Here is a 25,704-nt window from a genome sequence, read left to right as displayed (position 1 = left end):
GCTTTGTGGCTGCAGCAGGGCCTACCTGCAGTCTTGACCCCGTTGTGACTTAACACATACGTGTGACATGAGTTTTGCTTTCAAGAAGTTGGGGTGCAGTTTCCCCAAACCCCTTGCACCTCTCTCCTTGAAACTTGGCAGGCTTCATGCCCTCAGAGAGGCTACCATTCCTGCACGTTGCATCCAGATCAGGCCAGAAATGACAGTTATAGGCTGTTTCAACCTTTCCCATTATAGCCTATGGGCAAAATGGCGAAACGTTTCGACTTGCCTCGTTTTGTTTCGAGGCTGTTTCAACCATATCTCTTTCGATTTCACTCTTTCGACCTCGAAATAGTGTTGAAACAAAACTGGCAGCAAAATTTCACAGCTCTACTAAATATGTGGTTTTGTATTAGGTAGAAGAATAAGAATCTTGTTGTTTCTGCTTGTTCTTCCTTCAAAGTCAGTAACTTTTTTCACCTGGCCTCCACAGGGGCTGGGTCTGACTGCACAAGTTTTAAAATTTCCTTGTGGGGATGGAAACTAGAGGAATGGATAACTTTAAAGTCGTCTTACACATTTTATATCAGCCTGCTCCCACTATCAGGAATTGTTACTTGCAGTAAATAGAGGAAATTAGCAACAGTTAGATAGCAGTCCTAAAGAATTTTCCAATCCTGAAAATATACTCAGAAAACAATATGTACAACAGCTTGGAATCCATACCCTTCTATCTTTATCTGGCTGGTACCTAAAAAGTAAAAAAACCCCATTCTAGGGACTAGCATCATGCTTGATCTTTTTAAAAATAAATTTTAAAAACCTTTCTGGCATTCTTGGCTATCTTGCGTATGCTTGTATGCATGATGTGGATGTGTAAAGTAAATAGAAAGATTTATAATACAAAGAATTAAATGTAGTATTAATATGTGTGTGTATGTATATATAAAATAAATAGAGTAAATTGTCCTTTAAAGAACTACAGTTCAAAATACTTTTGTGTCCAGGGCTGGGAAGAGGCTCGGCGGCGTGGCTTCCGAAATGAAAAAGACTACTGCTGGGAGTATTTTCTGTCTTCAAATACACTCCAGGTAATATCTTAAGTGTGGCATGTTTTTAGGGGAAACTCTGTGACAGTATAATTCTAGAAGAATACTTATTACTTGACATTCCTTCCTAGATGCTGCATAATATGAAAGGGCAGTTTGCTGAACATCTCCTAGCAGCTGGGTTTGTGAATAGTAAAGACCCCAAAGATCCAAAATCTAATACCAACTCAGGTAAACAGCAAGAGATGCTGGGTTTTGGATAAGTTAGACTCCTTATTTACAAAACTGCATTGCTTGCTTTGTTGTCTTCTACAGATAATGAGAAGTTGCTCAAGGCAGTCATCTGTGCTGGTTTATATCCAAAAGTTGCAAAGATCCGGCCAAGCTTTAGCAAGAAGAGAAAAATGTAAGGGTTTGATGTGAAAGTCCATTTGTTTTTATTCAGGTTTACTGCAAAGATAGTTTTTAGGTGTTGAAAGTACCTTAAGGGCAAAATGTAATAATCTGTCCAGTTAATTGTACCTATAGGTTACTTAATTTATTGTTTTCTTTCTTGATGTGAATCGGCAATCCTGAACCTATGAGAGATGGCAAGTCACTTTTAATGATAAGTTTTGGAGACCTGGCAGTATATCTAAATGTTCCCTGACAGTGCTGTATGGAAGTGTAGTATTACATATACAGAAAATTGCAACTGTCAGTGTCCTGTTTATTTTTTTTCTCTTCAGTGTCACTTTAGATGTTTAATGCTCCGTCCTTTTCCCCCGCACTGTTTAGAAAGAGATCCAAACAGATCTGGTCTCTAGTTCATGATTTCTTAATTTCTTTGCCTCATATGAACTATATGGATAGTGCGCTTAGCATTACCCGTGCTTGGCACAAAGGAACAATGATATGGCAAGTAACATGCCAACTATTAGTTGCTTAGCTCAGTGAAAAGAGAAAAATAGAGACTAGTTTGGATTCCACTGTATACCAGCTCATGTTGTAACCTTTATGAAAATCTGAACTGAGTCTTGTTTCCTTGCCTGGGAAGGAAAGGAATCGTGAACCTTTACAATTTTACAAAGTCAGAACACTGATTAAACCAATCCTAGAAACGTATTTTGTAGCTTTATTCTTTCAAGAGTAGAGTACTGCAACCTGCATTTCTGCCACCTGGTGGTGCTAGTTGAACTTGTATTAGAAGCTCAGGAAGGCTTCCTCTCTCAAATCAGCTGAAACAGTATTCATTCTCTGGACTGCTTCCAAAGCAAGTTTCTCTGTGTTTGTCTCTGCAAAGCCCCAGGTCCTTACTTTGCAAAACATTCTCTTCTACACACCAGTAGCCAAAAGGGCTTTATGAACCACAACTGCAATTGCTATCTTGAAGTATCTATCCTCAAGCTCCATGAAGGAGGAAAAACTTCTTCCTGGCAAGTGTCTTGTAGTTGGTTTTTTCCCTCCTTGTTCCCTTTGAATCTCAGGTTCCAGGAAGTATGTTTTTTAAATTAGCCCCATTTGGTCACAAAGGCAAGTGTGGTGTTCTTTCTTGAGCCCCCTTGGTTGATCACTACCGGTATGAGTAACATATTGTTTCATACTCTGTCCTCTATATCTAATACAGTTGCCACGCAGAGAGATCAAGCTGATTTAATATGCTTTTTTCCATTAATTCTTTGGCAGCTTGTTTTGTGTACAAGTGTTCCTAGGCAAACTCATAAGTGCCTCTTTAGAAAAGGTGAAAATGTCAAATGCTTTTTATACAAAATTAATAGCTGCTAAATATAAATTATAGTATTTTTCTGATTTTCAGGAGCAAATGACAGCCTAACTGCTTACATGTGTTTTTTATTTTTAAGCAGATAGTTTCTTAAAGGGGACTTCTTTTATACATTTATTTTCAAAATTAAAATTTACGTAGTACACAACTTGAGAAGGCTTTATATTTTTTGTTAAAATACAGACTTATCTTTTCTGACACTTTAAAGATCTTATTGCCTTAATTTTGTTTTTAATTTTTAAAGGGTTAAAGTTTGTACCAAGCCAGATGGAACTGTTAACATTCATCCTAAATCTGTTAATGTGGAAGAGACTGAGTTCCATTATAACTGGCTCGTTTATCATCTGAAGATGAGAACCAGCAGTGTAAGTGAACAATTCTATTTCCGTACTGTACCTGTCAGTGCACTTGACACCATGTAAAGAAAATTCTTAAAAGCAGTGTTTTGCATTTGGTGTGAGAATTTGTTGGCATACTGTTACCAAGATGAAAAGTCATTTTGTTAAAATCAAATCCTATATTGCAGGGGTAGGCAACATTTTTTGGCTAGAGTGCCGAAAAACCCCACAATGCCTACCTCGGACGGTGCTGGAGTGCCGGCACGCCAGAAAAACAAAATGAGGGTAAGGGGTACATGGCAGGATGCCCTACTTGTGCCCTTTGCCCCCCAGCCCTGCTGCCCCTGCCCCTCAGCCTGGGCTCTGTGGCTGTCAGCAGCTACCCAGAACATGGGCCAGCTGCAAACATCTGCTGCCTCGTAGACCCCGGCCCTGGGCTCCGGGGAGGCAGCACATACTGGCAGTGCCCCCCACTGTGCTGCCCTTGCTTTTTCTGCAAAGCAGCATTGGAACCTGGCGTGGCAGGGCGCAGCGGGGTAGCACAGAAAGCTGCCTGCTCCCAGCTCCCCACTGCCCTGCCACACTTCCCGTGTGCACAGGAGCAGTGTGGGCAGCAGCACTGGGTTGTGCTGCTCGCTGCTGCCCCTGCCTGCAGGAGAAGTGTGGCAGGGCAGCAGGGAGCTTAGAGCAGGCAGCTTTCTGTGCCCCCCGCTGTGCCCTGTGCACTGGGTTCCAACACCGCTTTGCAGAAATGGCGAGGGCGGCACAGTGGGGAGCATTGCTGCTATGTGCTGCCTCCCCGGAACCAGGGGCCAGGTTTGAGAGGCAGCTGGAGCTGGGGCTGGGGTCAGGGCAGAGAGGGAGCAGATGTTTGCAGCTGGCCCAGGTTCTGGGTAGTTGCTGACTGCCACGGAGCCTGGGCTGCTTGCAGCAGGGCTTCCATGGCTATCAGCAGCTACCCAGAACCGGGACTGGCTGCAGCCGTGAGGCTTCAAACAGCTGCTGCCCTCTTGCCCCAGCCGTCTCCCAGCCCCGGGCTCCAGGAAGGCAGCAGGTGCCGGCACTGTGCCCACTGGGGAGGCAGCAGCTGTGTGTAGGCGCCTGGCTGCAGCTGGCCGTGGTTCTGGGTACCTGCTGATAGCCACGGAGCCCAGACTGCCTAGGGCTTGCAGCGTCCCAGCAGTTACCCCAGGGGTGGACAGTTATTTCAGGTGGAGGGCTGCTTACCTAGGTTTAGCAAGCTGTTGAGGGCCACACGGGTTGCCCTGCCCCCTGGTCACCATCTTGGGACCAATGTCCCAATGTCTTGGGGCCAGTGTTGGTGGTGCCCAGAGCAGGGCACAGGTTGGTAGGGGTCCATGCAGCCAGGCTGGGCTGCACCAGCAGGGAGAGGGGGGAGCTGGCCTGGCCCCATTAAGCTGCTGGCTGGGACCCCTGTACTCCCTGCAGCACTCCTCTGGGCCCCGAGACACTGGTGTGGGCCCCATGCACCCGCTTGCTCCCAGTGCCACCCCCCCCATGGCAGAAAAATCTCTGCCCTGTGCCACTGTGACTAAAATCTCTGAGCTGCAACCATTTGATTAGGGTGGGCCCTGCACACAGGGGACCCTCAGCCTGTCTATTTAGGTAACTTCAGCTGGCTGCATTCCTGAGGGAGGGGGGAAACCTACACGACTTGCATCAATGACCTGGGTGGGGGGGTTCTACCTGGGGGGCTGGTTATGTATTTCAAATTGGTTGGCGGAGAGCCAACTGGAGCTGGCCTCCACTGGGCCAGGTGAATGAAGTCACAGGGGCTATATAAGTTTGGACAGGGAAGAAGGCGGTCTCTTCGGCCATGAGGCCAAGCAGCAGCCATGCGGGGGACACAGGGGAGCTTTACCATCTAAAATTGGCGCTCTCCCCCAAACTCACGAGCTAGGAACCGCCTGCCTCCAAAGGGAAACGGCACTGGCCTCTGGAAGGTGCTTGTGAGTAAGCTGCTTGAGATCTGATTAGATATTTAGCTGGCATTAACTCAGATGCGTGATCAAAAGGCTACCTCAGCCACACTGTTTGCTCTTTAGGATTTCTAAGATATTGCTCAATCCTGTACCCCAGTTTACCCTACCCCTGTAATCAATAAAGTTCTCCTTTTTTGACTGGTGTGGGAGACTTATTGAGGGGTGGGTCTAAATTATGCCTAAGAGACCCCTTAAGTCTGCGGACTAAGGGAGACTTCACTTTTTGCCCCTTGACTTGGGGCAGTGCCCCAAGTGCCTGTACTGGGTCAAGTACCCGTAGGACTCTTAGGCCTGTGTTTCCCCGAGGACACAGGGCCGAGACAGTCCCTTCTTGGGGTGGTAGCAGCATGTTACCCCCAGACTAGCGAGTGTGCTCTGGGAGAGGGGTCAGCCGAACATAAGGTGCCCCTAGGGAGGTATTCGGAGCCTGGAAGGTGGTCGGGCACAGGGAGGTGGGTGGCTCAACGCAGCAGTGCTCCCTACTGGCCCCCCTCACGTGGTGGAAACAGAGGTGGGATACGAATACCCGGCTGTTTTACTGAGGTGGAATCTCTGCACCTGCCACACACCCCCAAGCCTGTGGTACAGGCAGAGGGCAGTGTGCCCCCCTGACCCCCTGCTCCACGGCAGGGAACAAGCTGGTGCTGAGTGCGGGGAAAAGTGGCCCCACCCCCACCCTGTGGCTGGCGCTCCCTGCTGCAGCCACTCGCAGCCCATGCGGGGCTGTCCTGAGCAGGCACAGGCTGTGAGCAGCTGCAGCACGGGGTGCCGAGCAGGGGGCAGCAAAGGATCTCTTTTCCCGCACTCAGCACCAGCTTGAGTAACCTGCCCCTTCTGTAGCCACCCCACTTCCCGCGCCCAGCAGTGTTTGCCACCGCCACCTCTGTGCTGGTCAGCACATGAGCTCTGGGCGGGCAGCAGAAGCAAATGGTGCCCAGCGTGGCAAGCGGTGGGGGGGGGGACCACAGCTGCTGCCACTGTGGCACAGCCCCAGTGGGTGAGCCCAGAGCTGGCGTGGGGCCCAGGCTGGCAGTGGGGGTGGGTTACAAGTTGGTGCTGAGTGCAGGAAAAGCAGTCCCTCACCTGCCCCATGCCCAGGTTTGCCTGTGCCTGCTTGGGGCAGCCCTGCGCAGGCTGCGAGTGGCTGCAGTAGGGAATGTCGGCCATGGGGTGGGGGAGAGACTGCTTTTCCCCAGGCTCCTTCCCTTCCCCCTGTGTTACCTGAGGTTCTGGCACAGTGCAGTCACGTGGTCCCAGGCTGCACCAGCAGGGAAAGGGGGGAGCTGGCCTGGCCCCATAAAGCTGCCGGCTGGGACCCCTGTACTCCTGCAGCACTCCTCTGGGCCCTGGAGGGGCAGGGCCAGGCAGGCCCTGCTGTTGCTGGAGCCTGCTGGGCTTCCCCTGGGTCCTACTGCCCTTGGTTCCTGTCACCTTTGACAGGAACCAAAGACAGATAAATACTCATTTTCTAAATTCTTTATGAGCTCTGCTGGCCAGATAGAATGGCTTTGTGGGCCGGATCTGGCCCATGGGCTATAATTTGCCCACCCCTGAGCTACCCAGAGCTGGGGCTGGCTGCAGCTGGGAGGCTGCAAACAGCTGCTGCCTCCCCGGTCCCAACGCGTGCTGAGGAAAATGGCCTCTCATGCCATACTCAGCATGCATGCCGGGGGTTGCCCTGCAGTATGGCATTTTGTAATGATTGTAAAACTTTATTAACTGCTCATCAACACAGCATCTCAGCTTACTTTGTATCTTAATGAACATGCTGTTGGGTTTTTTTAAGTGTGTGCACATGTAAAAGTGGGGTGGCTACCTGGATTGATGCCAAATATAAAATCCTTTTCAAAGAAATTCTGCGCATTAATATTTTAATCTGTACTCCAAGTAGCCTGTTTAACTGCAGTTACTACTTTTTGAAATAGTAGGTTAACCCCTGAGTTGATAGGAAGTATGTGTCTGAATCTACGGAGGTAATAGGCTTGATTGCTGCAAATTTCACTTTAGTGATTTTTTCTTTCCTTTGTTACTTTGTTCTTTACCTTCCTATCTCAGCTTCCAAGATATCTCTTTATTCCTGTGCTCCCTCTATTCCTTTTGGCATGTCTCCATCTTCTGTAACTTTCCAATCCCTTGTTAATATGTATTTTCCCTCATTGTAGTTCTCTCTTAGAGAGCATGTTTGTCAGGCTCCCTCTTTTTTTCTTTTAAAGGAGTGGTCTCCAAAATGGAGTGTGCAAGATGATCCATTGGGGTGCAGGAAGAAAATATTAGAACTTCTATTTATATTTATATAAATAGACATATATTGGGGGTGCATGTTAAAAAAATTTTTTTACTGATAGGGGTGTGCGATCAAAGAAGTTTGGAGACCACTGCTTTAAAGGATAAGAGAAACGTCTAAGCACCTGTCCTGTCTAGATAAAAATTGCTTTATAGTATTCCACTTTTTCATCCTCCTTTGAACTTTGTGACTTTTCAGATTCAGTTCCTTGGTGACTACAGTTATATTAATTAATTTCATACTAATAGGTTGAGATAACTGTAATGATATACTGCTTGTTGCTAACAAGATCATTCCTTTACTTTAATTGACTTGTGTCAAGTGTCTTAATGTAAAAGTTTGCTCCGAATGTTGTAGCTAAACTTAATATTTATCAAGGTAATTTCTTTGATTTCAGAACTTTTTGCCAAGGGAAACTGTTAGCAATTTGGGCTTCTATTCTTCTCTAACAGAAAATATATATAATAGCTTCATTTGAACTAAGTCGTATAATTACTATTTTATTGATTCAGAAATGATTCTAAAGACATGATCTCTAGTGTTCTTTGACTTGACAATGCTATAATCACTAATACATTTTGGATGGATTAACTTGCTTCTTAGCCTCACTACATACTTTTGGCTTGTTGCAGATTTACCTCTATGATTGTACAGAAGTCTCTCCATACTGTCTCTTGTTCTTTGGAGGAGATATTTCCATTCAGAAGGATAACGATCAGGATACTATTGCTGTGGATGAATGGATTGTCTTTCAGTCTCCTGCAAGGATAGCCCAACTAGTCAAGGTGATCACTGGCATATTTTGGAATATTGCTATGGATAATTGTTTGTGTTTCATAAAGAAATTGTGGTGTCCTGTAGGAATCTTGGCCATGTGCTATTTAATAATTGTATTGATGTTCTGGAAGAAAACAACTGGTGTTGCAGATCTGCACATGTATTAGATTCCAGTAGTAGTAAAGATCACAGATACAGAATGGTCTAGGTCAGTGATTCTCAACCAAATGTGCCACAGTACTCTGAGGTGTCTTGATCCTTTCAAGGGTGATCCAGATTGCCATGCAGTGTTAGCACTGTTAGGTGTGCAAACACGATTCACAGGATAAACCCAGAGATTTCAAATAGGAATTTGTAGTGTTAAAAACTATTGTGACCTGTACTAGTCTGAGTTCTTTGCAAGAGAAAAACTGTGGTATTATTTTTTCATGATCAGAAAAACAAGTGAAAACAAAGAGCTAACATTTATGAGGGGTATCTCAAGTCCAAAATGATTTGAGAACCACTGGTCCAGGTTGTCTAGTAATCTGGGCAAAAAATGTTCTATAGCATTTAGACATCTGGAATCAAAGAATGCAGGACGTCCACATGATGGGATACTCCATCTTAAGAAGTATTGGCTGTAGGAAAAATAGTGGGGGTTTTGACAAATAATCTTTTTCATCAGCTCTTAGTGTAACACAGAGCAAAACGGCTAATGAGGTTCTTTGTATGGCAAAAAGAGTATGGTATACTTGTACTATCATGTACAAGTAGGAAGATTGTTACATGGTTTTTACTGATATGTAATTATGCAAAAGTGAAATAGTGCATTCAAAATTGAAGAAGTTTGGGGGTGGGCGTGGGGAGGTAGAGTTTGAGAGGGTACGTAAAAAGAATAAGTGAAGGATTTAAACATCTGCCTTATTGTGAGAAACTTCCCTATGAAAGAGGAAGTTAGGAAATGACTTGATCAGTCAATAGGTATCTACATGGCGAAACAAGTTTTGTTATTGGGGTTCTTATCAGGGAACGATCCAATAAAATTAAATGTCTGGAAATTTAATTTAGAAAAATTCTTCTTAGAAATTGGAACAGTAACAACAAGGATTTTCTAAATCAAGATGGGATCTTTCTCTAAAAGATGTACCCTAGCTCAAGCACAGATATCTAAGCAAGAATTCAGGGAAGTCCTGTGCTAGAAAACTGGCCTTAAATCTATTAATCTGTTTTCAAATAGTTATAAGGCTTTAGATGGAATTATGATTTATTGAATAGCTGATTCATGATTCATAGATCTCTCAAATGTTAATAATTCTAAGACTAGCAATGATTTTGTTCATTTATTTGTTTACTTACGGCACATGTTCTGAGCAGGAAATAGTAAGTCCTGGTCCTTGAGACATTACCTTTAATCTTATTTCCATGCATTTTAGAAACAAGTAGTTTTTGTGCAAGACTTCAAAGAGTATTTAAAGTCAATAGCATTTTTTTTTTTCAAGTTGGCCATAAATGAAATGGCCAGACATAAAATTCAGCATGACCATTCTTATTCAGGGATCTGTGATGAAAGCAGCAATATTATCAACGGTTGCATTCAACTCGTTTGTCTACTGACCTATTTTGGTATAATTTTTTGCTAGACTTAAAGAAGCCATGTTAGCTTCAAATCTAGTGTCACGTCTACTACAAATGGAAGTGTTGAAATGTTTGAGGTAAAGAATTATCAAGGATATGATGATTATCTTTAGAAAAACTGATGGTCTAAGTAATTTTTACCGTTATCTTAACATTAAATTGTATGCAGCATTCTAGGTTGGCTGTCGTCTTTACTCCAAAAAACCCCCTTTGTTTTATCTACAGAATTTAAGAAGTGAACTAGATGACCTTCTACAAGAGAAAATTGAAAACCCGCACCCTGTGGACTGGAATGACACTAAATCCAGGGACACAGCGGTCCTGACAGCCATTATAGACTTAATCACAACACAAGAGAATGAAAGTGCCAGAAACTTTGCTCCTCGATTTCAGAATGAACATTATAGTTGACACTTTCTTTCTTGTTAGAAAGATGACATTTTTGCCAGTTTTTCTTTAATTTTATAGCATTTACCTAGGTAGACTTGAGACTTTTTAGGGCAACGTAGTAATTTCACCTTATTAAAGAACAGTTAATTTCAGTAGTTTGTAATGACTGTATGTGCATGGTATCCAGTGTTTAATGTGTCTTTTTAAATACAAGACGGTGTAATGCTGTAAGCAACTATTGGTGTATGTTTATTTCTTGTCCGTACTTCTTTGGAACTAACTTTGATGTAAAAGGTGAATAATATTCAGAATGCACTGCAAAAAGTACTACTTTATTATATATAAACTGTCAAGTTCCTACTGCCTGTGGATTTTTGGGGAGGAAATAGATGCTAGTAGTTAGTGTTGTCAGAAACAGTTACAACCATGCAGCATTTTTACTGACGCTTCCTTCAGTCTGGTAGAAACCAAACTTTTTGACAAAACAGTTAACATTGTACAGTGTGAAGAATCACTATTTAAAACTTTAATCTGCTCTCCCTTCATCCAAATCATTACATCTCCTGTTTTTCTTTTAAGCCCAGTGATCAGTTTGAGTACAAATTCAGAATAAGGGAAGTATTTACTATAGATTTAAAAAAAAAATCAGGATGAGTTTACAGCTTTGAAGTTTTAATTTTATTCCGATTAGTAAAGGTAAGCACTTAATGTTACATTAAAGAGTTTTGTTTGGGGTTTTTTGTTAAAGCTGCAGCTATTTCTAGTCTGTTTCGTGTTTTGAGTACTTCCAAGTATGTGCACATAAGCTATATGCTTGTTTTATTTATGATATTATAGTTAAGGAATTCCTAGCTTTACCCTGAAAAAATGTGAATCAGTAACAAATCTGTTTCTATTTAAAATTTGTTTGACTACAAAGCCTACTGTTTCTCTGACTCTTCCAAGTTAAGATCAAGTGTATGTTTTCCTCTGTTTGATATAAGGATTAGCAGTCACTTTAATCTAACACATCTAGATGGTGTTCTTTGAAAAGCTGCCATTAGGCAAAAAAAATGATTGGATATTGCAACTTTCCCCCTTTAATATAGTTTGTTCATCTGTCAGTATCCTGAGATAAATGGGAAGTTGTAGACTTTGCATCTGCTGCTCTCATGGGAAGATTAACTGCAGCAGCTTAGTCTTATTTTATTCAGGTGTAAAATTGCTTCACTTTTTAAATTAGTATCTCTGCCCTTGCATAAAGAGAATTTATTAAACTCTACCCCCTGATATCCATTAAAAATATATACTGTTACCACAACACAATGTTTTGACAATAACAAGTACACAATAAAAGCAACAACTCTTTCAACAAAATAAATCATGTATTTGTATTTACAAATTTCTTAAAAACTTGAACAGGCTCTAGGCCAAAGGGGAATACTAAATGTGGAGAAAGCTCCATCATGATCAAGCTTCATAATACCAGTGCCCCATCTTAAGTAATGTGTTTTAAAATTGCAGAGAGCTGGAGGAGGGGGGGGCAACAAAAAACAACAGCGCTGTGGAAAATAAATTACAAATCTATATACAAACAAATATTCTTGTTTTTAACTCTACAAAAATTGCAAATCAGTTCTCAAAAAGCATAATAGCAGGAGTTCCTCTGTTTGGCTGTAAACGGTCTAGTATTGGAGACCTGATTTTTTTGTTTCTTTGTTTTTGTTTTTTGTTTTTCTTCAAAGGTTTCCATGTTCCTTTTTAAGATTGAAGTAACTTTTTGCATGATAAATGAGAGAGCCTAATGGATTTTGCAAAAGACCCAATGCCTCTGTCATACATGGGAGTGACAGCTCAGCAAAAGCTTTTTATTTTTTTTTTTAAACAAAAATGGATGGAATTGTCAAAATATGACCTTATGTCAGTATTATGAAAAATATGGAATTGAAGTGGTGCCAGACATCCAACTCAGAATTGCATATAAAAATTAAATTAAAGTGAAGACTGCTGTCTATTATTATTATTTTTTTTTATATATATTTGGTAGCTTTTTAAAGCAGTCTGATCTACATCTTGATGCTTTCACTCACCTTCAATTCAGCTTCAGTTCTTCCTGCAAAATAAGCTTAATTTGACGACTTGTTGTTGATGATGTTGTTGTTGTTGTTGTTGTTTATTATTATTATTAATATGAATCTAAAATTGTGATTCACTGGAAATAAAACCTCACCTGCTGCTGGACGCACAGTCACACTGTGTTTATGCTAAACAGTCTTCACATCTTTTTTTTTTAAAACCATTTCTTTCTTTAGGGATAGCTGCTGTGGGTCCAGCATTTTATGTTTAAAGGGTGCTGTTAGGCAGCTGTAAAATCACAAATATGTATGCAAAGTATATATGACACTTGCAGTTAACTCTGTTTATTGCAAGGAGGTATATTACCAATTTCATGTAGATAGATACTCATGTGATCATCAGATAAATATACCATTAAAAGGAACTACCTTGTTTGAATAAACATATGCACAGTGCTCCTGCAGTGATTACAAATGATTTTCTGTATTCATTTTAATATATTAATAATAGCGGTACATCGGTCCGATATCGCGTTGGCACCAATGTAAAGAAAATTGACTGTATTGCAAATCGGCTTTTTATGCCTGATGTGGCTGATAATTTGGCTGATAAATGCCCCATGCATGTATGCAGCACAGCATGTAGGCGGTAAGGAGTACAGCCCAGCAACTTGGGGAGCTGTGTCCAGTTGCTAAGTCTGTTGTGGAAGGGAAGGGGTGTGGCGAGGGGGGGAACACAGATAAAGGCCCCTGGGGTGAGGAGGGAGTAGGGCAGATGCTGCCAGGGCAGGGTAGGGTGTAGGATGGAGCTGTGACTTATGCAGAGTGGTGGCTCCTGACTCTGTGCACCTTGGGAGGGCATGTGCCCGTGGATCTGTGCAGGGCAGGGTGGGCTGCTGCTGTGGGCCTAGCACTGGGCTCTTCCCAGAGGGGATGCTAGGTCAGACTGCGCTCAGGGCAGGCAGCGGTGGCACTGGGAGCAGGGCCTGCCTGGTGTGAATTTTGGGGTGGCTGCAGCACCCTCGTATCTCCATCCCAGGGCTGCTGCCACCCATCCCCATTGCAGCCTGGCCCAGCTCCCTGTTGGAAAGAGCCCAGAGCAGCCAGTCTGCAGTGGCAGCTCAGCCCACCCTGCCCCATATGCAGGTCTGGGGCACATGCCCTCCTGGAGTGCGCAGTGGCAGGGGCCACTTCCCCCTCCCTGCGCCCCCTGCATGAGCCATGGCTTTCCCCTGTGCCCCACCCCAGCTGGGCAGTGCCTACCTCAGCCCCACTTCCTTACTGCAGGGGCCTCAATCTGCCCCCATACCCCTTCCCTTCCCCCTCCCCTTCCACCACAACAGACTTACCAGCCATACACTGCTCTTCAACCTGCCAAGTTACCTATTGGAAATCAGATTGGTATCGGATGATATGCCTACTTAAAAATCAGCTATCGGTATCAGTCCAAAAAAACTCTATTAGTGCACCCCTATTAATAATGGTCTAAAACTATTTTCAAAGGCCCATAGGGCTCAGAGAAGAATACTTAGGCTCCTAAAGGACACAGATAAGTGTCTAAATATTTGTAGAAATCCCACTAGGAGTTGAGTACCTAGGTGCGTTTGAAAATCGACCCTGCATGACCTTCTTCTGAAAATAGTACTTAGCTTAGTTAGCTTGAAAATCCTACCAGGTCCCTAGAGATACAGATGACCCATAATCCTGTTGAAATCCTGACAGCAGTGAGGTTTGCTCTTCTGAAGCATAAGATACTTTTGAAAATCAAACTATAAGTTTCCAAAGTATGATTTTAAAGGATATAAAGTTAGGCTCCAGTACTTTACAATTTTGGCTGCTACTTGTAAACTCAAAGTTGAGGATCACAATGCCTTTAAATCTGCTTTTAAATTGTTTTGCACAAATCATAAAAACAAATGACTAAAGTTGGCCATTAATTTAAACTGCCTTCTTGTTTTACATTTCAACGTTCCTTTCAAAAATGTTCTCAGTTCTCCTTAACATTCAAAGAGCAGCAGTGGCTGCTATGCTTTGCATTATGCCTGGAGAATGTATCTCAGATTTGTCTAATCAGCCAATTGTGGTTTCCTACAGACCTTTTGGCAGCTGGTTGCCAGGTCAGTGGTCTTCAAGTCTTGAAAGAGGTTCTTCAGCTCCTGGACAGGTGGATATTTGTTGGAAAGCTAGTAGTCTCACTGAAAGATTTAAGGAATGGTATGACGCATTGCAGTACTCTACCTGCCTGATGCCTTTCCGAGATGCTATACAAATGAAGGATTTCAGTTTTGAGCTAGGTGGATCATGGAATATAAATTGTTCGTGAACACATTTACAGCCTTTTTTCCTGCCATTATTTTTTCTTTTGTTGGAACTGGAATAAGCTACAATGTAACTTACTTACTGTAACTTTCTTTACATATGCCTAAACAGATACACTAGGCCAGTGTTTCTCAACTAGTGGGACATGAAGGTTGTGTAGGTGGGACTTCAACTTATTGCCCAATTTGAAAAAAATCAAAGTTGTTTGCACTTCAAATAGATGAATGAATGGATATCTCAAACAGTGGGGATCTTGTTTTTATTGGTGTGACCAGGGTTTTTTGACAAAAGGTTGATGGGATGTAAGAGAGAGAGAGACTTCCCATGTTTTCTCCTTAGCTGAGTGACTAGGACAATTACTAGGAAGTCAGAAGACCTGGGTTTTAGGTCCCCCTCATCCAAGGGGACTTTAAACCTGGGTTTTTTGATTTCCCAGCATAACACTTTAACTCCTATGCCATGTATTAGCCCAAAGGTTGATGTCTAGACCTCCTGTTGAAACTAGCTTACGAGGCAGCTACAAGAAGGGTTATGTGGGAAATATATGGGGCCAAGAAGAGGAACAGCAGTGAGAGGGTTAAGTGATGTGTGACCTCAGAGGCAGGGGAGCCCTTGGTTCTAGCCTGGGTCCATGTTTCCAGTGAGGCAGAGGCTCCTCCTGCACTGCTGTCTGTCAGGTGGTGCTTTTTTTTAAAGAAATTAACTGAATACACTACACAAATGAGCAGCACCTCTTCTTCAAAAAAAAATGTGCTGCGGAAGGGCCAAAATAATAGTTGACTTGTAGTGTGGCTGGTTAGCACACCATGCTGCAGGTAAAGAGGGGCGTAAAACCCCAGCCTTCGAGGAAAAGATGGAAAGTACTAATCTAAATTTGGTGGTTATGGGCTTTGGTCAATCAGATTTTCATGTACCTAGAGCAGTAGTCTCTGAACTTTTTTGATCTTGCACCCCTACCTATATAAACAGAAGTTCTAATATTTTCTTCCTGCACCCCAATGGATGTCCTGTGCACCCCACTTTGGAGACCACTGACCTAGAGGACAAGGAGTTTGCTTCTGACTGCACAGCCAAAGGGCAACCTAGTATGCATGGCCAGCCTACATGCAGAGACAACTGTGTGCACACTCAGGCTTAGACTTCCGATTGGGACCTAAGTAGCATTTTTGGCACATAGATGACCAAATCTGGCTGGCCAGGAAAGGAACAGAATTTCAGCCAAGGGGATCTACTGGCTAGGGTTAGGGTTGAGATCAGTGCAGGCTGCCAGGCAAGGATTTTGTTAGCAGGAAAGTACATAAGATCCAAATGAATTATAGTTCTATCTGAAACCAGTAAAGCCTAGTTAGTTAATTCCAAAGAAATTATTTGGAATTAATTCAAAAGCAAATATTTGCATTTGATTGGTATTTTTTTTTTTTTTTTTTGGAAAAAGAGGAACGTTTAATCTTTTATTAAAGGATTTAAAGATGTTTTATTGATTGTTGACTTTAATAACACTGGTCTTTGATTTCTGCATAAAAGGAGAACTGGAAAATACATTTATAAAACTTTGAAGTATTTTGCAAAAAGTAGGCATGAACATATTTACAATGCATTAAAAAACCTGGATAAAAAATTAATATCTGGATTTACATTCAGTTACCATGTTAACCATCTGCCTTCATACAGTAAATTCTGTTGTTAAAATATTAGCAGTATTTTTACTATGTTAAATAAAACTTTGTCCAATTTATAAAGTTTACAATATTGTCATTACCACTTCATCAGTCCATTTATAAATTAATTCACAGGTTGTATAACCATTTGTCAGACTGCTAAGATCAGTGTGGTACTCACAGTGTTTTATGGAAAACCACTGCTTTACTAGTTAACCTTTAAGGTTAATCATTACAGTTACATTAGGAACATTATATTCATTCACAAATCAAATTCCAAACATTTTACAATATATATTACAATGTGCAGCCCTCCAAAATGGACTGAAAATGTTACAAGCCAAAAATCTTGTTTTTTGCCTCATTTTTGTGTTAACATTTATTCAACTCTGCTGAGTGATCAGCTATGCCTTAAAATGATGAAGCTATTTAGAATACACACTGGCTGTGTCTATATGAGTGGCAGACTGTGCACTTGTTATTGCACAGTCATTTAGTACTTGCACTGTTGTTACTGCGCGTAGTGTCCCCACACATTTTTTTTTCCAGATGCTACTGCACAGTGTTGCATCACGGTTAGTGCCCACCAACACTACTGTGCAGTAGCATCTTGTGCAAATTGTCAGACCTATTCATGCAAAAGATGTACTGAAAATTATATCCTATTTGCAGGTACATCTTGGTCACACAACATTAAATGATTGCTTCTCTTGTGAAATTCTGTGAAAATTCAGCTGGTGAGCCTTGCAGTGCAATTATGACTGATGTTTTTCTAATGCAAGAACATGTGTGAACCAACCTGAATCATTTCAAGTGAAATCCATGGACTTAATTATCCATCATTCCCCTCCCTCTTTCATAGATGTACCTTGAAGCATCTAATGGCAGCAGGTCACATTTTAGAATGGGGAACCAAACGACACAAAACTTAGCAGGGTGAGGCTAGAGAAACTCCCTGGAAAATCTTCCTCAGCACCAGACGGTCTCTTTTTCCCCAGCACGATTAAGGCTAGGGACAGGCATTACACATAAACCGGTTTAAGTGAACAGAAAACGGTTTAAACCTGTAACAGAACAGATGTTCAGTGCACAAAAACCGGTTTGAAAATGGCTGAAATTGGTTTGAGATAAATCTGGTTGAATGTAGTATCAGACTTAACTGATTCGGCTCAAACCATCTTATGCAATGTCTGTCCCAGACCCCTTGCTGGTTTAAGATTAAACCAGACACCCCCAGCATCCTGGTATGCTCTCTGGACTGGGCAGGCTCTCTGCTCCACAGCAGAGCTGGCCCCTCTCCTCTGCTCCCTGGCTGCAGCTTGGCAGAGACTTGCAGGCAATTATGCAGGCACCTCAATATTCGCTGTACAGGAGTTTTCAACCTTTGTAAAACAGGGTACCCCTTCTGGTGGGTACCCCTGCCGGATGTAGAGGGGAAGTGTGGTGGGAGTGCTGATAGCCAGCCAGGGGTGGGGGGGGGAGGCTGCTGACAGATGGCCAGACGCGAAGCCAGCAGCATGGGGAGCTTGCACGTGGCTACTGCCACCATCTATAAATTCCATGTCACTGCTGCACACTACTTTCCCAAACCAGGTATCCCCACTTTTGAAACATCCTTCCCAACACTGCCATAACACTAGGAGGACACAAAATGGGAGCTGCCTGACTAGATAACTACTATCACCAGGAAAAAAGAACCACACCAAGAACCAGTCTGGATTTTCCCCCTACAGTTCCTGGAAAATGTATCAGTTTTGCTATCTTGAAGAGAAGTGACTTAATTATTGCTTTAAAAGTTAAAGAACATTTTCTTTTTTTAAAATAAAAGCATACTGTGTGAATTAACCAGCCATTGCAGGGAACAGGAAAGCTCAAAGGACTCTAGTTTCAAAGGCTTAACACAAAAAAGAATGTAATGGAAACGCTTCACACACATATATACAGAGAAAGTGAGTGGACTCACCAAAAAAAAAGGGGGCAGAGACATTAGCAAAACCCAGGTCCTTATACAGCATATACTCATCAAACTCATTATGGTTAGATGAGGGACTTGAGAGCTGCTATACGATCCTCCAAACAACACTTTCTGAGGCCAAGATTGCTGCATTGCAGCTTTTCAATGAGGCATGACAAGCCTAAATACTGAGCTGTCACCACTGCTTGCTGGTGGTTTAGTCTGTTGGGAGGGGCTGGTGGTAGAGCTGGGCAGAGAAAGCTAAGGGGAAAATTGTTTTTAATAATTGAATAAGAGAGAGAGCGCCTGGAGAGTGCATGTGTGTGGCTAGAGAGGGCCAGGGAAGAGTGTGTAAAGGTGGGTAAATGGAAAGTGAAGTCAAAACTAGTCTCTAGAGCCTAGGATGTCAGTCCTGATTAGTATCAATTTAGATGTTGAGTCAGGGCAGGATTCATTTAGAAGCTCCCTCATACCATAAAACTGAGAGGGGACAACCATATAAAGAATCATATCTATTTTGTTATCGTGTCTTTAGAAGGTAATTTATTTTCAGGGATTTTAACAACTGATTTGGGATGCGTGCAAGGAACTGCTGACTTGTTTCTGCATGACTTTTCCTCACTGATGTTGTATGTCTACAACCACATCTTCCATAGCTCTACTGTAGTGTAGCAACCAGCAAAAAAGCAAGCCATCACTGACAGCATATAGTGCAAATCCTGCAGTTAAGAAATGGCAGTGAAAAAAACAGATCTCTGAGACACTATACATTTGTTTCAAGTCCAAGCAAACGCCCCATCCGCTCCATGTTCTTCTCAATTGTGGCTTGACAAGTGATCTCCTTGGCACATTCCATTGGAAACCAACCTCGCTCACCATCTCGCAGTCGCTCACCTTCATACCAGCCTGCAAAGGGGAATGGAGGGGCAACAATAAATACTTTCTAACCTGTTTCAAATACATATGTAAGAACTGTGTATGGCGCACTTTTAGAGAGAACCTTGGTGGCACAGTCAGCCATCCCACCTATGTACTTCTAATGTGTAAAGGGTAAGATACACACATTAGGCAATTTGGTTTAATTGTGACTACCGACCGGGAACAACAAACAATATAGTAGTAAAAACTATAGGATATTTGACAAACAACAGTTATCTTTGGATCTCAGACACTCTGTAAGTGATAGCAAACAACCATGTTATAGAGAAGAGCTTGATTATGCTGAATATCCTCAAGTACCTTGAAACCAATGGGAGTCCAATTTACTCAGTATCCTTCAAGTCATTTTATCATTAACATTTATATTTTGGCAGCATGTATTGGCAACAGCCAAGCTGGACTGTCCTGTGCTCAGCATTTCATAATCAATTATAGTCCTTGCCGCATGCAATTTAGCATATTACAAATTACCACATCATAGTGTGAAATACCCATATGTAATATTAAGACAAACTACTGTATATACTGCTTGCCATGACCATGTTGAAGGCCAATCTTTTAAGGGGGCTGCCTGTTTAAGAATTTGGTTCATGCAAAAATTATTCTAATGCTTTTTGACACCTGCAACTATCTGCAAATCTCCAAATGAGAGATTCCCACAATGTCTTCATAAACAGAGGCAGCCCTTTAAATATTTCATCCTAAACCTATGGACTTTCCATGTTGTTTCCCCAAAGCAGAAGCCAGGATAGATTTTATAGACTAATTAAATAAGAGATCAAAAAAATCACAGAATGATAGAAAAATAAGGTTGGAAGGGTCCTCAAGAGGTCATCAAGTCCAACCTCCTGCTCCAAACAGGACAATCCCCAACTTTGTCTAGCCTGGTCTTAAAAACCTCCACAGATGGAGTGACCACCTCCTCTCTGGGTAATCTGTTCCAGTATTTTACTACCTTCCTGGTGAGATTTTTTTCCCCTAATATCTAACTTAAACTCCCCTTGCTGCAACTTGAGACGATTACTGCTTGTTCTGTCATCTGCCACCACTGAGAACAGTCTAGGTTCATCCTCTTTGCAACCATCCTTCAGGTAGTTGAAGGCTGCTATTAAACCCCCTCTCAGTCTTCTCTTCTCCAGACTAAATAAGCCCAGTTCCCTCAGCCTTTCCTGAGAAGTCATATGTTCCAGCCCCCTAACAATTCTCGCTGCCCTCTGTTAGACTCCCTCCAATTTGTCTACATCCTTTCTGTAGTGGGGACCTCAAAACTGGTCACACTACTCCAGATATGGCTTCATCAGTGCCAAATAGAGAGGAAGGACCACTTCCTTTGATCTGCTGGCAATGTTCCGAGTAATATAGCCCAGTATGCTGTTAGCCTTCTTCACAAAAAGGGCACACTGTTGGCTCATGCTCAGCTTATTGTCCACTGTAACCCCCAGGTTCGTTTCTGCAGAGCTGTTGTTTAGTCAGTCAGTTCCCGGCCTCTACCACTGCATGAAATTGTTCTGTCCTAAGTGCACTTGTCCTTAGTGAACCCCATAAGATTTCTTTTGGTTCAATCCTCCAATTTTTCAAGGCCTCTCTGAATCCCAGTTCTACTCTCCAGCATGTCTACTACTCCCCCTTGCTTGGTGTCATCTGCAAACTTGCTAGGGTGCACTCCATCCCTTCTTCCAGGTCATTGATGAAGATATTGGACAAACCTGACCTCAGACCTGACCCCTAGGGCACTCCACTTGATACCAGCTGCCAGCTAGACATCAAGCCATTGACTGGTACCCTTTGAACTGGACAATCTACCCAGTTTTCTATCCACTTTATAGCCCATTTATCCAACCCATATCTCCTTAGCTTGCTTGCAAGAATGTTGTAGGAGAAGACCATATCAAAAACCTTGCTAAGGTAAAGGTATATCATGTCCACAGCCCTCCCCACCTCCAGAGAACCAGTCATCTCATCAAAGAAGGCAATCAGATTGGTCAGGTATGACTTGCCCTTGGTGAATCCATGCTGATGTATAGCAAAAACTTCTGTAAACAGAGGGCTTACTTCACTGGATACTTCGAAGGGACTGAAAGAAGCAGACTGCTAAATAGAAAGCAGTGATTAGAATACAAAGGGTAGGGAAGGGGACACCTAGGCTGACACTGTGTTTTGTTGTGGAGAAAATGCTACAAGGAAAAATGAATTCTTCCAACAAAATAATCTGCTTTGTTGACAGCATTAGCATTAACTAAGCAGAAAGATGTTCACCTACCATCATTCACTTTTTGATAAACTAGAACCACATCAGCAACCTGAAGGGATAGTTCATCTGACTGCTTTGCAGTGTAAGTTCTGATGATCTCCACCTGAGTCAACGCTGGAGAAGAAACAGGACTTATTGGATTAAGATGCATATAAGATATCAATATCTTTATATTGTGACAATACAAGAAGGCATAGTAAATCCCTATTTTAGGCTGTAGCAGAATAAAATTGTTCAAGTAATCTCAGTAGTTTAGAAGATTAGCCAACTGGCTTTCGCTTGATAGCTACACAAAAACATGAATTTAGGTTATGTGCCTAAGCTCTGGCTTTCTCAACCTCAGCCAGGTAATAGGCTGATATAATTGACCAGATCAATGTTAATGAATGCAAGGAATATAATAATGTGTAAAACGAAACCTCTCAAAGAACCTCCACAAAACCCCACCTGGTTCACTGTGTGCACAGAAGGTCAAACTTTGGATATGTTAGAGGAAAAGAGCAATTTCAAAGGGAACACAGATGACTGTTTTTTGCAGGGAAATACATTTGTATTTGTTCAGTTTAACCACCAAGGGGCAGTATGTTTCTGTTTTCATGTCAACTGCCTGAACAGTCTTGTTGTCTCTTGCTTACTTGTCCTGTCTGTGTTCTGTCTGTCGCTGTTCTGTCCAAGTGTAGTAATCCAGCGAGCTCTTTCACTCCTGTGAACAATTGAGACAAATTCAGTTTCCAAGACCGCTGACCTTAGAGTGTTAGAGGTCCTGCCCTTTTCACGACTCCGGATTTGAATCTTTCTCCTTTCTCATGGGAGGAAAGCATGTTTTCTTTAATTTCACAAGATGGCAAGATAGATTTTCCTGAAAATACTTCAAAATTAAAATATAGCAAGATATTTTAAATGACCAATGATATCGCTTTTGTTTTGTAGAAGTGGTATTCTGATAAAGGAGGAGCAAAAGAACACTCTTCATTTGGGAACATGTTAGAAAGTGTTTTAAAAGAAGTACTTGAAAAATTTGGTTTTGTGTGCACATTTAATTATAATATAAGCACTGCCTTAATCTCTGCAACCAGTAGCTTTTACATTATTTCTAATCTAACAAATAACTCAAAAGTAATATTTTCATTAAAAGAGAAGTATTTGGAAGTATATTTGTGAACGCCCTTTTCTATAAAAACTAACATGCAGTGCATATTACAGACAAGAACATTTTTGCAGAATGGTGACAATTAAAAGAAATGCTGAATTTTCCTATAGCTGCGACTTGGCTGAATGTATATTTAGAAAGGAAAACTGATCTCTTTCAAAAACTAACAAACAAACAACCAAAAATTTTCCATATGTTCTGAAAGAAGGGACACATTCTGTCCCTTGGCTATGCTGACTTGGGAAGTCTGTGAAAGATATCACAAATATCCAGCTTAACTCTAAACATTACCTTGCCAAACAACTGATTTTAGATAGACTATCCAGAGATTTTTTTTTTTTAAGTGAGTAGAGATGGGCATAGAAAAAGTTAGATGAAATGAACAATTTTGGGAGTTGTGTAGGTGGGATAAGGATCAAGGAGGTACTGGGCAATTTAGATTGGAAAACAAAAGATTATTATGGGTTACTCAGTTCAATACCCTGAACTACAATTTAAGCTGAATGTTTCTGATCTTTGAAAAATTAGGATCTGACTTCAACTCACCATGCTGGGATGCAAGTATATAGCTCATTTTGTGAAACAACCATTTCAATTAAACACATTATTTTGTCTGACTGTTGTTAAAGAGAGTCTAACATGTTCAGATGGTTCAGGTAGCAGAAAAACGGATTATTAAGATACATTTTTAAATCTGAATTCCCAAGTGCTTTTAAAAGCCAGTTACTGAACTCTTTTAGATACACACCCTATGTTTCAGGTGAATAAATTATGCACACAAAGTATGCAATATGTTCAGAGGTATTTATTAACTAACATAACATTTCAGTATTTCAAAACCAGTGTCAGCTGGAATATGACATCAAGGGAATGCATGTGTTAGAACAGTGTTTTGAAAGAAATGGTTGAAGTATGGAAGGATAAAGGATCACCAGACAAAAGAAAGTCATCTTGGAATCGCATCTCACTCCCCAGTCTGCCTCTTGAAATGCGGCTACAGAGAACAACTTTCTGCACTTTGACCATGCCAGGTTACACTTGAATCCTTTGCCGTACGCACTGATTTTAAGCTCATAACTTTTCCTGTCATGTCTATCAGAATTTTTCATTTGAGCACTCCTTTTGGTCATCTATCAAACTACCTCCTCTGCTTAAAACCCACTCCCTGGGCGTGCATACATGCATTTATGCCAGCTTAAATTTACTGCGCAGTAAATTACTATGCAGTAAGTAGGAATAGGCTGGCATCGACACATGCAGGCATTAAAATGCATGAATGCTGTGCGTAGAGTGACTTGGGACTAAAGTTAGTGTAGAATTATTTTCATAAATTCTTTCAACACGTATTCTCTCTGTGTTTCAATAAATGACCTCTAGGTCTGGTCTGTTAAGCAACCTTGAATAATCAGGTTTAGCTTTTGAGCAATTGCTTTCAAAAGTAAATAATCAAAATTATATCAATCCCTTCATTTACCCACTGTATTTATTATCTTTGCTGCCTTTAAAGCAGCTGCCCTCTATTTAATTATATCTTCAGGTAGGTTGACCAAAATTCAATACTGTGTCCCAATACTTTACAGTGATAGCATAATATAGTTAGACTTCACTGAATAAACCTTGTGGATTCAAGCCAACATCCTGTTAGCAGAGTACATTTGAAAGGTGTCAGGATAAATGTGTTTTAAGAAAGAGTTTGTACATAGGGGGTACATCTACATGTGCACATTTACACTTGTACTGTGTAGTAAATATGGTGACATGCCAACTTGAGCATAAATGTGATATCTACATCATACAGGTATCAAATTTAAGTTCAGTTGGTTACTGTACAGTAGCGCACATGTAGGCACCTTACTGCGGTAACACTGTGTGTGTGCACTGACTTGGGACTAAAGAAGTCATAGGATAAATGTGTTCTAAATAGGAGTTTGCACATGGGGGTGTGGTCCTCTGACACCTTTAGGCCCAAGTCAGTCCATACACACGATGTTACTGCACAGTAACTAATTGGATGTAAATTTGATATCTACAAGTATCAAATTTACATTCAGTCAGCATAATTTACACTCAAAAGATTTGTATTTTTTTGTCAAAAATACAAACACTTGAATATTGAAAAAAATCATATTAGAAATCCCATTGTGGGAGTTTTAATTTGTATCCATTGTGTCCCCATTTTCGCCTCTGGCATAGTCCCTCCAAGTTACTGTATCACCTATAATGTACCACAGTGGCTCAGAAAAAAAGAAGAGAGACAGCAAAGGCAATGTAGTGTGGTCACCAAGTCTGGAAAGGTTCATGAGTTTTTTTGAATAAATGAGGTAGCATTTCCAAAGCAAAGTTTGTGAGTTCTGATATTTCTTTAAAAGGTACAAATCTTCCTATATATGAGAATATTCCCCAACACCCCCAATTTTCCAGTCAGCCCTAGATATTGGTTTTGTATTTAGAAGTAGTCAGAAATGCCCTTAATGGAGGGTGTGGAATGGACTTTTACGTACTTGCCCTAGATGGGTTACACATTATTTTGCATGAGTCATTTTTATTTTCCTCAGGAACAAAAATATTGTAAAAATGAATTTTAGGAGTTTAAAAATGTTAATATGCACAGAGACTCCTCCTTCCTTCTATCAGATATTTCACACTCATGAATGCCACACAGTCTGCTTATTGTCTTACATAAATAAAAAAAAAATCACTTCTGGCTGAAAAAAAAATCTAAGAGAATAATCTACTAGTTATATGAAGATTGGCATGCTGTCTAAATATAATAAGCATTTTAGTTCCATAACTGAAATTCTGCAATCTAGCCCTAATTCTTCACCCGAATTCTCTGCCATCTATATCTGTGCTAAGTAACTGGAAAACTCTACTATTTTTATTTGGTAACACTTTACACGTATTTTGTATGGTTTTAAACAACAATACAAGGATCAAGCCAGTGATAAAACAAATCAGATCCTCAGGGACGGGGCAGCCTGCAAGCTTACTTGACAGCTCCCTGCTGGGCAGGAAATCGAGGAGACAGCTGCTCTCCCTCCCCTGCCTTTCCCCTTGGAGCAGGAGGTGGGGAGGTAGACAAGAGCACTGTGGGATAGTGGGGAGTATAAGACCTAGCCATACATTACTTTCATCTTGACAAGACAAAGAAGCCGATGTTTGAAACAGTAACTTCTT

The 25,704-nt window shown here is 41.6% G+C and overlaps 2 protein-coding genes across 3 annotated transcripts in view; one reads left to right on the top strand and one right to left on the bottom strand.

The window, feature by feature from the left end:
- The window catches only part of DHX36 (DEAH-box helicase 36), a 39,357-nt gene extending 26,626 nt beyond the window's left edge, over window positions 1-12,731 (top strand). The window contains exons 20-25 of the mRNA XM_090055899.1: window positions 990-1,073; window positions 1,163-1,262; window positions 1,347-1,437; window positions 3,038-3,158; window positions 8,051-8,203; window positions 10,038-12,731. Coding sequence (XP_089912025.1) covers window positions 990-1,073; window positions 1,163-1,262; window positions 1,347-1,437; window positions 3,038-3,158; window positions 8,051-8,203; window positions 10,038-10,223 — 735 coding nt within the window. The 3' untranslated portion in view covers window positions 10,224-12,731. The remainder of the gene's footprint in view (window positions 1-989; window positions 1,074-1,162; window positions 1,263-1,346; window positions 1,438-3,037; window positions 3,159-8,050; window positions 8,204-10,037) is intronic.
- Window positions 12,732-12,869: 138 nt separating this feature from the next.
- ARHGEF26 (Rho guanine nucleotide exchange factor 26) overlaps window positions 12,870-25,704 on the bottom strand; it is a 159,273-nt gene continuing 146,438 nt past the window's right edge. For both annotated transcript variants that reach the window (XM_090055901.1, XM_090055900.1), the window contains 3 exons: window positions 22,013-22,080; window positions 21,387-21,491; window positions 12,870-19,093 (listed from right to left, as the gene is read on the bottom strand). In XM_090055901.1, coding sequence (XP_089912027.1) covers window positions 18,951-19,093; window positions 21,387-21,491; window positions 22,013-22,080 — 316 coding nt within the window. In that variant the 3' untranslated portion in view covers window positions 12,870-18,950. The remainder of the gene's footprint in view (window positions 19,094-21,386; window positions 21,492-22,012; window positions 22,081-25,704) is intronic.

This window comes from Crocodylus siamensis, chromosome 6 (assembly GCF_052110815.1).
Source record: "Crocodylus siamensis isolate JL-2025a chromosome 6, ASM5211081v1, whole genome shotgun sequence".
NCBI classification, from domain to species: Eukaryota; Metazoa; Chordata; order Crocodylia; family Crocodylidae; genus Crocodylus; species Crocodylus siamensis.
The sequence above is the reverse complement of the archived record's forward strand: the minus strand, read 5'-3'. Positions and strand labels throughout refer to the sequence as shown.